General features: G+C 39.0%; 1 protein-coding gene across 2 annotated transcripts in view; it reads left to right on the top strand.

Annotated features, from left to right (window-relative positions):
- LOC107824651 (uncharacterized) overlaps nucleotides 1-15,777 on the top strand; it is a 58,589-nt gene that overhangs the window by 16,660 nt on the left and 26,152 nt on the right. For both annotated transcript variants that reach the window (XM_075233103.1, XM_075233104.1), the window contains exons 6-8: nucleotides 12,397-12,571; nucleotides 12,644-13,238; nucleotides 13,821-13,933. In XM_075233103.1, coding sequence (XP_075089204.1) covers nucleotides 12,397-12,571; nucleotides 12,644-13,238; nucleotides 13,821-13,933 — 883 coding nt within the window. The remainder of the gene's footprint in view (nucleotides 1-12,396; nucleotides 12,572-12,643; nucleotides 13,239-13,820; nucleotides 13,934-15,777) is intronic.

Below are 15,777 nucleotides of genomic sequence, written 5' to 3'. Positions count from 1 at the left end.
TCTGCTCTATGCAGATGATACTTTGATTTTTTGTGAAGCTGAAAAATCACAGGTCTTATACCTCAATCTTACACTTATATCTTTGAAGCTATCTCAGGCCTACATATGAACATGTTGAAGAGCATCATCTACCCAGTCAATTCAGTTCCAAACTTGGAAGAGCTTGCGGAAGTAATGTGTTGTAAGGTGGGCTCTTTCCCTACAACATATCTGGGTCTTCCTCTGGGAGCTAGATACAAAGCTCTAGGTATCTGGAATGGAGTAATTGAAAAATTTGAAAAAAAGTTAGCTTCCTGGAAAATGCAGTATCTTTCTCTGGGTGGTAGAATTACACTCATCAATAGTGTGTTGGATAGCATTCCTACCTACTTCTTGTCCCTATTTCCAATCCCAGCTAAGGTCCAAAGGAGACTTGATCAACTAAGGAGAGATTTTCTATGGGAAGGAAATAGTCAAACTCACAAATTCCATTTGGTTAAATGGCCAAGAGTTATTCTCCCCAAAGTGCATGGAGGGCTAGGAATAAAAGATCTCACTTTACACAACAAGAGTTTGTTAATGAAATGGCACTGGCGGTACAACATGGAGAACCCTGGGCTGTGGAAAGTTGTAATACAAGCAAAATATGGGGTGACAAACAACTGGTGTACTAGACAGAGTAGACTGCCTCATGGTTCTGGGCCATGGAAACACATTTCAAAGTTATGGGGTGACTTTCAACTCAAGTCATCACTCAAGCTTGGGAATGGAACTTATATTTCTTTCTGGAAATATAGATGGTTAGGGTCAGAGATCCTGAAAGACGAACACCCAAGTTTATTTCTTTTGGCTAGCAACAAGGATTCCACTATTGAGCACTATTGGCAATATAACTCATGGGCCTTGCAGTTCAGAAGAGATATCCAAGACTGGGAACTAAATGACTTGCTGAGATTGCTTTCAAAACTATCAGATTTTAAGGTCAATCCTCAGGTGAAGGACAAGCTGGAATGGGGAGATTCCAAAGATAAAACCTATACTGTCAAAAGAGGATATGGCAATCTATGCTCCAATAAAGAGCTGATTGACAAATGGCCGTGGAAGCTCATATGGAGAACCAAACTCCCTATAAAAGTAATTGGTTTTATCTGGACAAGCCTGCATGAAGCATGCCTTACTCAAGACAACCTCAGTAGAAGAAGCATTCTGACAGTGAACAAATGTTTTATGTGCCAGGAGGAGTCTGAGAGTGTGAGACATTTGTTTCTTCATTGCACAGTAGCAGTTGACATATGGAACATGTTTTTTTCAGTTTTTGGACTTGCTTGGGTCATGCCTTGCAGTATCAAGGATGCTTACGAGAGCTGGAGCTCATGGAGAGTTGAAAAATCCATCAAAAAAACTTGGCAAATGGTGCCTGCTACTAATTTTTGGTGCATCTGGAATGAGAGAAATCGCAGATGTTTTGATGGGATTTCAACTCCTAATCACTCTCTTAAAGCAACTTGTCTAATCAATTTCTTTACTTGGTTCAACTAGGCCCCTTTAACTAGCTTTGAATCTTTTTGGGATTGTGTCTGCTCCTTAGTTATGTAAGTTTTTGTATAGGAGCAGCCACACTTTTGTTGTATATTTTTGCTATGCATCTTCTTGATGCCATTTAATGAAATTATCTTACTTCATCAAAAAAAAAAAAAAACATCTTCAGTATTAATGCTGATGACTGTGTGGACGATCTGACAAACATTTTGGGCTGTAAAGTAGAAAATTTTCTCACTGTTTATTTGGGATTGCCTTTGGGTGCAAAAAGGAAGGATAAAAGCATCTGGCAAGGGGTCATTGATAGGTGCAACGGTAAGCTGACTTCATGGAAAAAGCAATACTTATCAATGGGGGGCAGGTTGACTTTAATAAATTGTGTTTTGGATGGGATACCTACTTACACTATGTCCTTGTTCAAGATGCCTGCATCAGTTGAGAAGAAATTAGATTCCATGAGAAGGCAGTTTTTGTGGGATGGGAACTCAGACAAAAAGAAGATACATTTGGTCAAGTGGCAAGTAGTCACTGAAGACAAAAAAAAAGGAGGATTGGGAGTGAGAAATTTGAAATTGCATAATAGAAGTTTGCTTTTTAAATGGCTATGGAGATACACTTCAGGAAGTGAGGAAATTTGGCAGAAAATTATAGATGCTATTTATGGAGATAAGATGGGATGGAACAAAATTCTTCACAGTTGAAAAATTGTGGGAGAATCTAGAAAGAAACAAGTGATTGGTGGGATGAATTTTTGCAGTATACCAGATTGGAGGTAGGAAATGGTGGTAGAATTAAATTTTGGCTGGACACATGGTGCGGAGATGAGAGTTTTAAAAGCAGGTATTTAGAGTTATTTAACTGTGCTTTAAATAAAGAAGGTTATATTGCTGATTTCAATTCAAATTCTGGATGGAATATTACTTTCAGAAGAAAACTAAATGATTGGGAATTGGATAGCTTTTGTCAACTACTTCAGCAATTAAATACTTGCTCAGTAGATCAGAACAATGCTGATAGGCTGATTTGGATCAATAGCAAGGATAAGTTATTTTCAGTGAACAATTGCAACAAGATGTTGCTGCAGCAAAATAGTCAAGGAATCTCTAATTGGCCTTGGGAAGTGATCTGGAAAACAAAAGCACCGGCACCGGAGAAAGCAACCTGTTTTGGATGGAGCAGCTAGGGGTGCTTGTCTAACTCAGAATAAGTTGCAGAGAAGAGGCTTTTCATTATGCAGCAGATGTTACTTCTGTAATTCAGAGTAGGAAACTGTTGAGCATTTGTTCTTGCACTGTAGATTCTCAAGGCAATGTTGGGAATTGTTTCTTAACATCATTGGCATAACCCTGGTGTTACCACATAAGATCAGTGACATGTTGATAATGTGGCAGTCTCAAAGAGTCAAAAGGAATTTACAGCAAATCTGGAAAACCATCCCTAATTGCATTCTATGGACTTTATGGCTAGAGAGAAACAAGGCATGCTTCGAAGGGAAGAGATTGCTAATATCTAGAGTAAAAAACAAATGTATTAAGAACTTTTATTTGTGCTGTTATAGTAATACCCTAGATAGAATGGATGAATATCTGGAATTTTTTGTACTTACTAGGGGGAATATGTAACTATGTTGGTGAAGAAGTTATACTGATGCCTTGTACTTTGTTTTCTGTACCAGCTCGGTACTAGTTGAATAATAAAACTTTTTACTCATAAAAACAATAATAATTAAGGAGTGTCCAATGCAACAACAACAACAACATACCCCCAGTAAAATCCCACTAGTGGGGTCTGAGGAGAGTAGAGTGTACGCAGACCTTACTCCTACCCCGAAAAGGTTAGAGAGGCTATTTCCGGGAGATTCTCGGCTCAAAAGGAGAGACAATAATATCAGAAAAGAAACAAAAGAAAAGTCATGTAGCAATTAAAGATGCCAGAAAGAAAATAACAACAACGAATAAGTGAAAGGACAATAACACAAAACTATGCAAAACAACAATGTGAACACAACATAGACCGCTAACAAACCTAAACAAAACTCTATCAGACTACCCGGTACAAAGAGGGAAAGAACTCTCGACTACCCCCTAGCCTACCACCCTAATGCTCGACCTCCACATGTTCCTATCAAGAGCCATGTCCTCGGAAATCTGAAGCCGGGTCATGTCCTGCCTGATCACCTCGCCCCAATACTTCTTAGGCCGCCCTTTGCCTCTTCTCGTACCTGCCAAAGTCAACCGTTCACACCTCCTAACCGGTGCATCTAGGCTTCTCCTCCGCACGTGTCCGAACCATCTAAGCCGCGCTTCTCGCATCTTGTCGTCCACGGGAGCCACGCCCACCCTCTCCTGAAAATCTTCATTCCTAATCTTATCCAGCCTAGTGTGCCGACACATCCATCTCAACATCCTTATTTCTGCTACTTTCATCTTCTGGATATGTGAATTCTTGACTGGCCAACACTCAGCTCCATACAACATGGCCGGTCTAACCACCGCTCAATAGAACTTACCTTTGAGTATCGGTGGCACAATCTTGTCACACAGGACTCCAGACGCTAACCTCCGTTTCATCCACCCCACCCCAATACGGTGCGTAACATCCCCGTCGATCTCCCCATCTCCCTGGATAATTGACCCTAAGTACTTAATACTTTCTCTCTTGAAGATGACCTGTGAGTCAAGCCTGACTTCCACATCCGCTTCCCCCGTCACGTCGCTGAACTTACATTCCACATATTTCGTCTTATCCTACTCAACTTGAAACCTTTAGACTCCAGGGTTTGCCTCCATACCTCCAGTCTCCCATTAACGCCACCTCGCGTCTCATCAATCAGAACTGTATCATCAGCGAACAACATACACCATGTCACCTCTCTTTGGATATGGTGTGTCAGTGCGTCCATCGCCAGAGCAAATAAGAACGGGCTGAGCGCAGATCCTTGGTGTAACCCCATAACCATCGGAAAAGGCTCTGAGTCACCTCCCACGGTCCTAACCCGAGTCATAGCTCCATCATACATATCCTTTATCGCCCTAATGTAAGCCACCGGCACACCTTTCACCTCCAGACACTTCCAAAGGACGTCCCTAGGGACCTTGTCATACGCCTTCTCTAGGTCAATAAACACCATATGCAAATCCCTCTTCCTATCCCTGTATAGTTCCACCAACCTCCTGATAAGGTGGATAGCTTCCGTAGTAGAACAACCCGGCATGAACCCGAATAGGTTTTCCGATATAGGCACCACCCTCCTTATCCTCCCTTCCGCAACCCTCTTCCAAACTTTCATGGTATGACTTAGTAACTTGATACCCTATAGTTGTTACAATTCTGGATATCCCCTTTGTTCTTGTACACTGGGACCATTGTACTCCACCGCCACTCATTAGGCATCCTCTTTGTCCTGAAGATAACATTAAAGGCGTAATGGCTTCCTGACCACTTAAACTTGTAGGGCTTTTGAAAGCCGATACACGAACTTTGGATTTTCCCATTTGAACACTTCAACTTGACAAAATGGGTAATAATAAACGCATTTGATCGTTGACCATGCCTATGTGGAAGCACTACAACTGACATGGCTAAACTGTGTGCAAATCACGCTCCCAAGACGCGTGAATAGTATTGTTTTTACTTAAAAAAATTAGAATTAGAATAAAATATAAATAAAAAAGGAAAATGAAAAAGAAAAAAAAAGACTTTTCCAATTTTTTTATCTTCCCAGGTGTCCACCATGGATTAAGTGATGCTATCATATGAGTAAGTGATGCTACGAACTTCACCAGACTATGCCGGAGCATGTAAGTTCAGAATCCTAGTGAAAGAGGCTGAGTAGAACTGGAGGGTGCATTGGCATTTGGTCGAACACTGTTATATGAACAGTGTGCAGAATGACCATTTTGGATATTCGAAAGATTTGGCCCATGTAAGGTCTGGTTTGAAGGTTTGGAAACACTCTCCTGAGGAGCAGAAGTAGTTTGGCATTGGTTTTGAGTCCTTTGATTTGCCTGATCACCTTGCCCGGCCAACTGGTGAAGTTTTGAGTTTTCAACTTGGTGGTGATGGTTGATTTCCTGAATGGATTGAGCTGAATCTTTGCATAGAGGATCCATGGGTGTAGTAGAAGGGATTCCAATTGGAAATTGGTCTCCAATTAGCCCAGAATTGATAGGGGCATTTCGTCGAACACCTTGCTCAACCGGACTGCCTGAGCTTTTGGATTGTAAAATTGGAGGAATTGGTTGGTACCCATATGAAATTGGAAGTGTAGGAGCATTCTCCTCATCAAGGCAAACATTTTGGTACCTTTCTTTTCCAATTTGGATACCTGGAACACCTTGCGCGTTCATTTTTGCCTTGCCGGAGTTCTGCTGCTCGTCGGACGGGACGATTCCCGCGGTGGAATTGTCGAACTATGTTTCAGGCGTTTTTTTTTCCTTTTTGTATTTGTAACTTTTTTTTTTCTTTTTCTGATTTTGTATTTAAAAATGGGACCCACAAATAACACATGGCAAGTAATAAATAGCTTAGCATGATGTGTTGTACATGTCAACGAAATTGATATACACGCTCTGGTGGATGTGTTTATTGTTACCCATTTTGTCAAGTTGGAGTGTTCAAATTGGAAAATCCAAAGTTCGTGTATCGGCTTTCAAAAGCCCTACAAGTTTGAGTGGCCAGGAAGCCATTACACCTAACATTAAACAACCTAGTCAACCACTCCAAGCTTGCTCTACCCGCGTATCTCCAAAACTCTACTGGAATCGCGTCTGGTCCGGTCGCTTTGCCCCGATTCATCTTACCCATCGCACCCACGACCTCCTCAACCTTGATGCGCCTACAATACCTAAAGTCTCGGTGACTCTCGGAGTGCCCCAATTGCCCTAACACAATGTTTCCCTCCCCCTCTTCATTCAGAAGTTTATGGAAGTACGAATGTCATCTTTGCCTAATCTGGGCCTCTTCCATCAATACTCGACCGCCCTTGTCTTTGATGCACCTCACTTGATCCAAGTCGCGAGCATTCTTCTCTCTCGCTTTGGCCAACCGAAATAACTTCTTGTCCCCACCTTTGCCCCCAAGTTCCTCGTAAATCCGCACATCGTCAAAAACCTTCTCTATATCTAATTTGCACATGATTCCGGCTTTCCTTTGTCTTAGTCGGGAGTCAAGACACTCATTTGCAATGATTGATGTGCGTAATCTGTCTTCCACTTACAAAAGTCATCTATGGGGATGAAACCAACTGTCCCATTAGTCTTGAGCCTATTTGCAAGAAGTTAGGACAATACCTTGAAAAACTTTTCATTAAACTAATCAGCCTATAAATCCTTTAACTCTTTCGTGCCATTTTGTTGTTGGAATAAGAGCAATATAAGATACATTTAGACTTAACTGTCATCAGACTGGAAGTGGTTTGTTGCATTAGAAAGGTCCTTCTTGATGGTGCCCCAACATCTTTTGTAGAATTCCATGGTAATCCATCTGGGCGGGGTGCTTTATCCACATTGCATTCCTTGATTACATCTAAAATTTCCTCGTGTTTGAATGGTCTTTGCATCCACTGTGTTCCTCATCCAAAATTGAAGGCAGATTTTGACGTTCCATGGTCTTCACTATTCACGCGCAAAGGTCATAATCGTATCAACTAAAAAAACCACAGAATGGTCATAATCATATCAACCAGATGGACCACATAAAGGTCGTAATCACATAAACTGCACGGAATGTCCTATCGTGCCATAATCAGCTCAACCACACTCAATATCCTATCGTGCCATAACCTCAGTTCATATAAGAGAACCATATGCAGAGATGTATGTATATATGATGCATATGGACAAGAGAGAGGAACGTGTGGAATGTATGCGTGTGTATAATGGATGATTATGGCTAAGAGCTGTGGAGAGGAGGCAGAGACAATCAATCATCTCTTTTTGCATTTTAGGTTGACCGTGCAATTATGGAGGATCTTCATGAGCTTAAGGGGAATTTTGTGGGTTAATGCCGAGAAGAGTACTTGAAGTTCTAGCATGCTGGAACAAAGAAGGTAATCTTTCTAGTTAAGAGAGATAAAGGATTGTCCCAGCTTGCATCTGGTGGACAATTTGGGAAGAGAGGAATCTGTGATGCTTTGTAGAAAAATACAGTAATATCCAGAAGTTGAAAATGAAGTGTCTTAGTTCTTAAAGGACAATATTTAGAAGTTCACGAATCTATTTTTGATGTTTTAGGCTCCTTATAGATGGCAAAGGAGTAGGAATGTTTTTTGTCACAGTTCTCCTTGTAATTAGAGGGGGACTCCACAACTTTTGTGCAGTCTATATATAAATATACATTATATTACCTTCTCAAAAAAATAATAATGTATGATTACGATTATAACATGTAATCCATATACAAATAACCCATCATTGTCCAAAAAAAGTATCAAAAGCCTAGACGTGATCTCTAACGTGAATAAGAAAGCTTAAGTAGTCAGACAAATAAGCATATCACTAGGAGAACATGTATCAAAACAAAGCATTAAAAGGCCTAAATTCTCCCCAAGCGTGGAAAACCTTGGTATACGCATTTATGCTCGTCAACTGGTGTATACGTTACCCCCAAACACATAACACATAACATATAACACATAAGTCCATTTTAGGCAAAATTCTCTCAAGTCGAGATTAGGCAGGACACTTACCTTCTCCAAAATAAGCTTCAACCTTCAAGAACACCTTTTCCTTTTTCTATTGCCTCCAAAAGTCTACAATCTAGTCAAATAATACTCAAGAAGGTCAAATAATGCTATTGGAATCAATCCCACATGAAAAAGATTCAATCTTTATCAAAATCTCAAAAGTCAACAAAAGTTTAACTCGGGTCCACATGGTCAAAACCCGATACAAGATCAAATTACGGTGGCCCATAACCTGTCGGGTCCAAATATGTAATTTGTTTTCAAATTTGAGTCCAAATCGTTATTCAAAACCTCAAATTTTACTTTCTTAAGTTTTGATTCGAAATCCCTTTTTCCCTCTTTAAAATCCTTGATTCTAAGACAAAAATCGAAGATTGATTCATGTAATAATCACAGATTCAAGTTAGAATTACTTACCTAATGTAGTATATGAAAATCCCCCAAAAAATCCCCTCAATCTGAGCTTCCTAGCTCCCAAAATGGTGAGATGAACTCAAAGTTTGAAATCATGTTATTTATGCAAGGGCCGAAGAGTGGCTGATATTGCAGAAAATGGTTGGCATGGCTGCTGCTGCAATTTTATTGCTGATTTTGTTGGTTTTTGCCTTAAAAACGTTCTCCGAATACCTTGAAACTCATCCGAGCCACCCGTGGCCCCTCCAAACCATCCCAACAAGTCCACATACACTACATGAATTTATCCAAAGGCGCAAAACACAAAGGGAAACGCTACAATTCGAAATCAAGGTCCAAGTCAAGCTTTTGAACTCTTAAGTTTCTAACTTCCATGCAATAGCACCGAATTGCACCCGAGCCACTCGGGTCCTAATTCGAACATGCATACAAGTTGAAAATCATCATCCGAACCTTATTGGAACCTTCAAAATGAATCTAAGCTCGTTTAGTCATATTGTTGACTTTGATTAACTCTATTCTCTTTAAGGTTTCTAGTTAACAAGTAGGCATACCAATACGCTCTCAGGCCCTTTAGGACCCGAACCACCGATATCCGCAAGACACAATCACCAAATGAACCTGTGTGAAGTGGGAAGTCTCAAATAAGGGAACGACATGCTAGAACTCCAAACGATCAGTTGGATAGTTACACACTTTTCCATCCCGAATGATGACCACCCCTACCTAAGTCCATTAGCTTCTAGAGCAGCATAAGCAACCCTTTGTCCCAAACTTTCCTTATTGTTGATAATCTCCAGAAAAAAGGGTTGTCTTTATGTAGCAGTTGCTACTTATATGGCAGTCAAACAGAAACCTCAATCACTTTTTTTGCACTGTTGTATTACTGATTAGCTATTCTTGACTAATCAAGTGGTCCATGCCTGGGAATACACATGATCTTTTGCATTGCTAGTATAGGTGGCAGGGGCTGGACAAAGCAAGAAATAGCAGGCGGAGTACTATTCCAGCATGTATTTGGGGGTGATTTGGAGAGAAAAAAACCCAAAATATTTGAGAGAGAAACTCAAATCAGTCTGGTGGATTAAGTTAGATTCTATCATGTTATTTCATTTTTGGTGTAAAACGGAATACGTAAATGAGGCATAAACTCTCCTAGAACCCATAGAGGCCCTCTAGGATTACATGAGGGCCATACTTTTGGTGTTCTGCACTGTACAGAAACTCTAGGACTAACTTTGTGCTGTTTATAAATACAATTATTACCTTTTCAAAAAAAAAAAAAAAGGTAGATGAACGAACTAATGAGACTTGCCATTTCAGGTGAACTGTCAATGCTCATTTTTAAAGTTTTTGAATTATTGAAAAGGGGAAAACAAGAAAAAGGTAAAAAAGGAAGGAAAGAAGCACGTGTGGGTAACAAGGAAGGGAAGAAGAGGAAGAAAAGTGAAGGTAAGAACCAACAAGGGTTGTGGTGGACTGATAAGTACTCCTCCATCCTTAACCAGAGGTTTCGGGTTCGAGTCCCTGGGTATGGAGTCGGCTTTGTTAGGGAGTGCTTTACCCCCTAATATGGGACTTCCCGATGCGAATCCGGATTTAGTCGGGCTCCAATGTGACTACCGGACACTGTGTGAGAAACCAAAATAAAAAAAGAATTTGAAGGCAAGAAAATAAGAACATTGACGATGTGGAGGGAAGGGGGAGTGGTTGGAGGTGATGGGACAGTTGTGTAAGGGTAGGGAAAGATGATTACCAGAAGGTGGGGTAGAAGACGATAACTTTGCGTAGGTATGAACAAGATAAATGAGGTAAACGGGAAGCAAACCAAACTAAAAGAAGGTGGAGTCTGAAGGGGAATGGTGGCTGCTGCTTTTGGAGGGAGGTGAAGAGGAATGAAGAAAAGGTTGACCCTCACCTTAATTTTAGGCGGGATGATAACAGTAATTTAAGATGTATTACATGTGGGATTCCTAAATTTGATACTAATATCAACCCGTCTAAACAAGATAACTAGGGAATTGAAGAATACTAAGTTTGATAATTGGCTAATTTGACTTTTAATACTGTACCAAATATGGGAATTGGAGGATAAGGAGTCTGTTGGTTGACTGTTTTGACTTTAATCCATATCAAACATCGGTTAAAAGAATTCCAGGGATCTTGAATTGTCAAATACAAAATAAACAGATAAATCAAATCCACAAAAGAAATTGTGCTATTTATCATGTTTGATATATAGTCAAGCCACGGTTGTTCCGATTTTTTTTAGGTTATAGCAATTGGCTAATATACACCTATAACATCATTTGGCATTTAAATCTTATTTGGCTATCACAAAATATATAAAATATCAATTGGATTATCATATTTTAATGTTATAAAGATAAAATAAATTATTTAAATTTAAAATCTCAAAAGATATTCATATTTCACTAATTAAAAGACGGTGAACTCTTACCCAATGGGATACAAATATGTTCATCTTTCAATGGAAAAATCCTTAATGATTGAAGTATGTATTGATGTAATATTCTTTGTCAAAAATGGTGTATTAAAGTTCCAAAATATTTGTTCAAAATCTCTAGACCTTTTATTAGTAATCTGAGAGACTCTAGTTCAATATGTGGTTATGATAGCAAAGCCGCACTAGTGCTTTCTTTATCCTGAAAATAAATGACTAGCAACAGAAGTGGGAAATAGTAAAATCAATCAATATTTGAGTAAGGTTGTTATAGAGGGGTAAGTTTACAAAAAAATTATCGTTATATTGATGGTTGTTGCTATTATAGGGAGAAAGCTGTTGCAGAGAGGTAACATATAACATAAAGAATTGATTTTAAAGAAAATTTGGCTGTTTTAGTGAAATTGTTATAGAGGGTGGATGTTATAGAGAGGTTTGACTGTATCTATTAACAAAGCTATCAAGCTTAATAATTTTCTTGAACTAAGTGAAGGTTTAGGTGCATTTTTTGCTGATTCTAATATGCAAATACGCATTTCCAATAGAAATTTGATCTGTTCACTCATTTAAGTTCTTCGTAAAATATTTAGGAGACTTGTCTATTTCTTAATCAAAGTTTACCAAGAACAATTTTGATCGTAAAGACTTCATGACAAATTGCTTTATTTTTACCGTTCCTTAAGCCGAGAGTCTATCAGAAACAACCTCTCTGCCTTTATAGGGTAGGGGTAAGGCTGCGTACACACTACCCTACCCAGACCCCACGTATGGGGTTAAGCTGGGTTTGTTGTTGTTGTTGTTGTTGTTGTTGTTGTTGTTGTTGTTCATGACAAACTTACCTTTTCTCGGAAAGGAAAAAAAAGACTTCATGAAGAAGCATATTTTCAAAACTTTCCTTCTGATGATAATTTGTATAGAGTTAGATATAGGCAAATATCATTAGCTATTATACATTTGGACCTTCACTTTTATATTGTTCCCCACCTACCAAGAACAACTTTGATCCGAAAAGACTTTATGAAGAAGCATATTTCTTGAACTTTCCGCCTGATGATGATGATTCATATAGGGTTTGATATAGGCAAATACCATAAACAATTACACCTTCACTTTACAAGGAAGGCGATCACCTATGTAGGGCAAGTGAAATTATTTGTACTTATCAACTGCTAGTTAAGAACTATCTGTTTACTCATAGAGAAGAAGAAAAAGAAATCTATCTGTCTACTGATCGTTTGTTGTATATTTAGTCCTTTGCCTTTTTCCTCCCTTAGTTGCTAAGATGCTTTATTCTTCCATTTTCCCTTTCATCCAGGAAGGTTGACATTAACCAACTATGCTCTCTACTTTGAGTCTGGAATGGGCTTATATGATAAAGCAGTGCGGTTTGATCTAGCATCCGACTTGAAGCAGATCATTAAGCCCGAGCTAACTGGACCTTTAGGTGCTCGCCTCTTTGACAAAGCTGTTATGTACAAGTCGTCATCTATGTAAGTTTCATGTTCTCAGTTGAAGCTATGTATCCTAACTCACCAGGGACTAGTAACGTTAAGTTTGTACAGGGTAGATCCTGCATATTTTGAATTTCCGGAATTTAAAGGAAGTTCAAGACGGAACTATTGGTTGGATATCTGTCTTGAAATCTTCCATGCTCACAAATTTACTCGGAAGTATAATATCAAAGAGGGTCAGCAGTTTGAAGCACTCGCTAGGGCTGTTCTTGGAATTTACCGATACAGGGCAGTAAGAGAGGCTTTTAAGGTATCTTCTTCCAACTATAAAACCCTACTGTGTTTTAACTTGGCAGAAAGTCTTCCTAGAGGAGATGCGATCTTGGAAACTTTATCAAGTCGCTTGACACTCATGAAATCTGCCAGCAATCATCGTGGGTTATTGGGTTCTCCTAGTGCAAGGAGACAGGTGATACACCCAGTATCACGGGTGTCACTTTGTAGACTTGGTATTATCTCATGCAAGGAGGTTGACATAATTGGAGAAGCAACAAATTTGGTTGGAGATGTCTGTGTTGGTGAGATAAATCCTCTGGAAAATGCTGTCAAGCAGTCAATGAAGAACATTGGAAGGGCTGAAGCTGCACAGGCAACAGTTGACCAAGTCAAAGTTGAAGGAATTGATACTAATTTAGCTGTAATGAAGGTGTGCAGTGAACTCCTTTGTCTTTCTCTTTTTTCTTAACGTATCGTTCCTGTGATTCTGGAGATTGCTTTACTTGTTCTGTTCATGATAGTTGATCCCTGCTAAGGACAGTTCCTCGAACAGGAATGCTGCCTTAAATTGTGAGTTACTTCAGTCGATCCTATGGTTAAAAATGGTGCAAATCTGAAAAGCTGCAGTTCTTTTTTTTTTCCCTAGGGAATTAAGAACGTAGCTTGATTGTTGTTCAGCAGCTCATATGTCTCTTGTTTTTAGAGTAGTTAGCAGCTCCACTAATTTGTGGCACCCTTTGGTTGGCTTTGATTATTGTTGTAAAATTAGAACTGAGGAGTACCTGCACCTCATCTTTGAAAGTATCACTTCAATGAGGATACTTTGTTGGCTTTGCTTCTTGTTCTTAAAATTTGAAACGAGTTCCTGCACCTCATCTTTGAAGTGTATCACTTCATAAACGGGATACTTGACTTGTGATGCATTATTGCTGCTTAGAAACTTACTAGTCGTAGAACTTCTAGTACATAATGTTTCCTCGTTCCTCAAGATCACCTTTTTTTTTCTTCACAGGAGCTGCTTTTCCCTGTCTTCAAATCAATTAACCACCTTCAACAATTAGCTTCGTGGAAAAATCCATGGAAGTCGATGTTATTTATGGTGCTTATAAGCTATGTTATAATCAGGTATCTAAGACTTATCTTTTCCTTTATCTTATGTGCGGGCCAGAACTCGTGTCCAGATTTCTCCTTATTGGATGTGCATTGTCATCCCTTCCCATTCCTCGTTACCTTCTCATAGAAATTAGTTGCAACTCTTTATAGAATTCCAAATAAATCACAATAATGCTCCGTAATGGAGGAGACAATGCTGTAAATTTACATAGTTCTTGTATTGTTTCAAATTTTAAAAAGAGTTACAACAACAGCAACAACAACAACGAGCCAGTAGAATCCCACTTGTGGGGTCTGGGGAGGTTATTGTGTACGCAAACCTTACCCCTACCCCGAAGTAGAGAGGCTGTTTCCAAAAGACCCTCGGCTCAAGAAGACGAAAAGAGACAATATCAGTACCACCAATAGAAAACATAGGAAAAATAACATCATGAAAATGAGAAAGTAGATGCAAAGGAAAAACGATAGACAGACATAGACCGGGCGCTATGGAAAAACGAAATAGTAGTAAGACACAACATTGCCACTATCTGACTTCGACAGAAATCCTACTAGACTAGCCTCACAAAGGGACAAAGTAAGGAAAGATTCAACTATCTCCTAACCTACAACCCTAATACTTGACCTTCACAGTTTCCGATCCAGGGCCATGTCCTCGGAAATCTGAAGCCTCGCAATGTCCTGCCTGATTACTAAAAAGAGTTACAACAAGCCTGTAAATTGATTTTTGCAACATGAGTGCTTTTACAAGAAGCCACATTGCTCTCCCTTTCTTTAAGAAGCCATATTGCTCTTATACGCCCATAAAGTCCCTTCCTTTCTCACCTTTTCATAAAGTCTAGTAATCTCTCATTATATGAGTCAGCCAGTTAGACGTACATCTACATAATTCAAAAGAAATGAGCGTTGAAGATGAAACATTCAATTGGCTACTGACTTATAAAAACAATCAGTTAGCTTGTGAATATCTAAAGTAGGAGGAAATACATCTTTGGGGTACATAGAGCACCAGGGGTCGTGTAGCCCATAATGGGATAGTCTAGATTAACTATCCTTCCCGACTGGCAGTGTTGAGGGGTTAATGAATGAGCTCGCTACACTTTTATATGTGTTTGGTATATATAACACTACGCGTGTGATATCCTTATATATATCTAGTCTACATCTCTTTCAACCTGAATAAAAAATTTAATTCACAAGTGTAGCCACTGAAGCAATTGTTCTAATGTGTAAAGAAATTGCCAAAAATTCATATTTTCACCAATAAGATTTTCTCTAGAACAACAACAATAAACCCAGTATAATCCACATTAGTGTTGTCAAAAGCGCAAAAAGGCGCTAAAGCCCTGTTGGAGCTTAAAGCGCAAAGTGCACTTAAAGTGTGGGCTTCACTGAAAAAAAGCGCACTATGAAGTTTTATATATATATATATATATATATATATATATATATATATATATATATATATATATATATATATATATATATATATATATCTAATATTTAGAGAACATAATAGACACATAAATAATAAATATATATTGCTTATAATGAGGTAAAACTTCATCAAATCATCAACTTAAGTCTTAATAAGGAAATATAAACTCATTCTAGATTCCACTTCTAATCACTAAAATAATATTCCTCCATATAATCTTCCTCAATAGGGTGATTCTCATTGGTGTCACTAGAACTATAGCCACCAATCTCCTCTTCCGAATCAGAATCAATGTCATCTTCTATGTCAACAGACTCAATACGTGGAGCTCGGGAGCTTGAGGCATTGGTTGCAATAACTCCTGACTGTCTCTTTTGTCGCCTTGTGTATGTCAACACGTCCTCACTACCCGACGCTC

Source organism: Nicotiana tabacum, chromosome 16 (genome assembly GCF_000715075.1).
Source record: "Nicotiana tabacum cultivar K326 chromosome 16, ASM71507v2, whole genome shotgun sequence".
Taxonomy (NCBI): domain Eukaryota; kingdom Viridiplantae; phylum Streptophyta; class Magnoliopsida; order Solanales; family Solanaceae; genus Nicotiana; species Nicotiana tabacum.
Note: the sequence above shows the minus strand (reverse complement) of the source record. Positions and strands in the feature narration are given on the sequence as shown.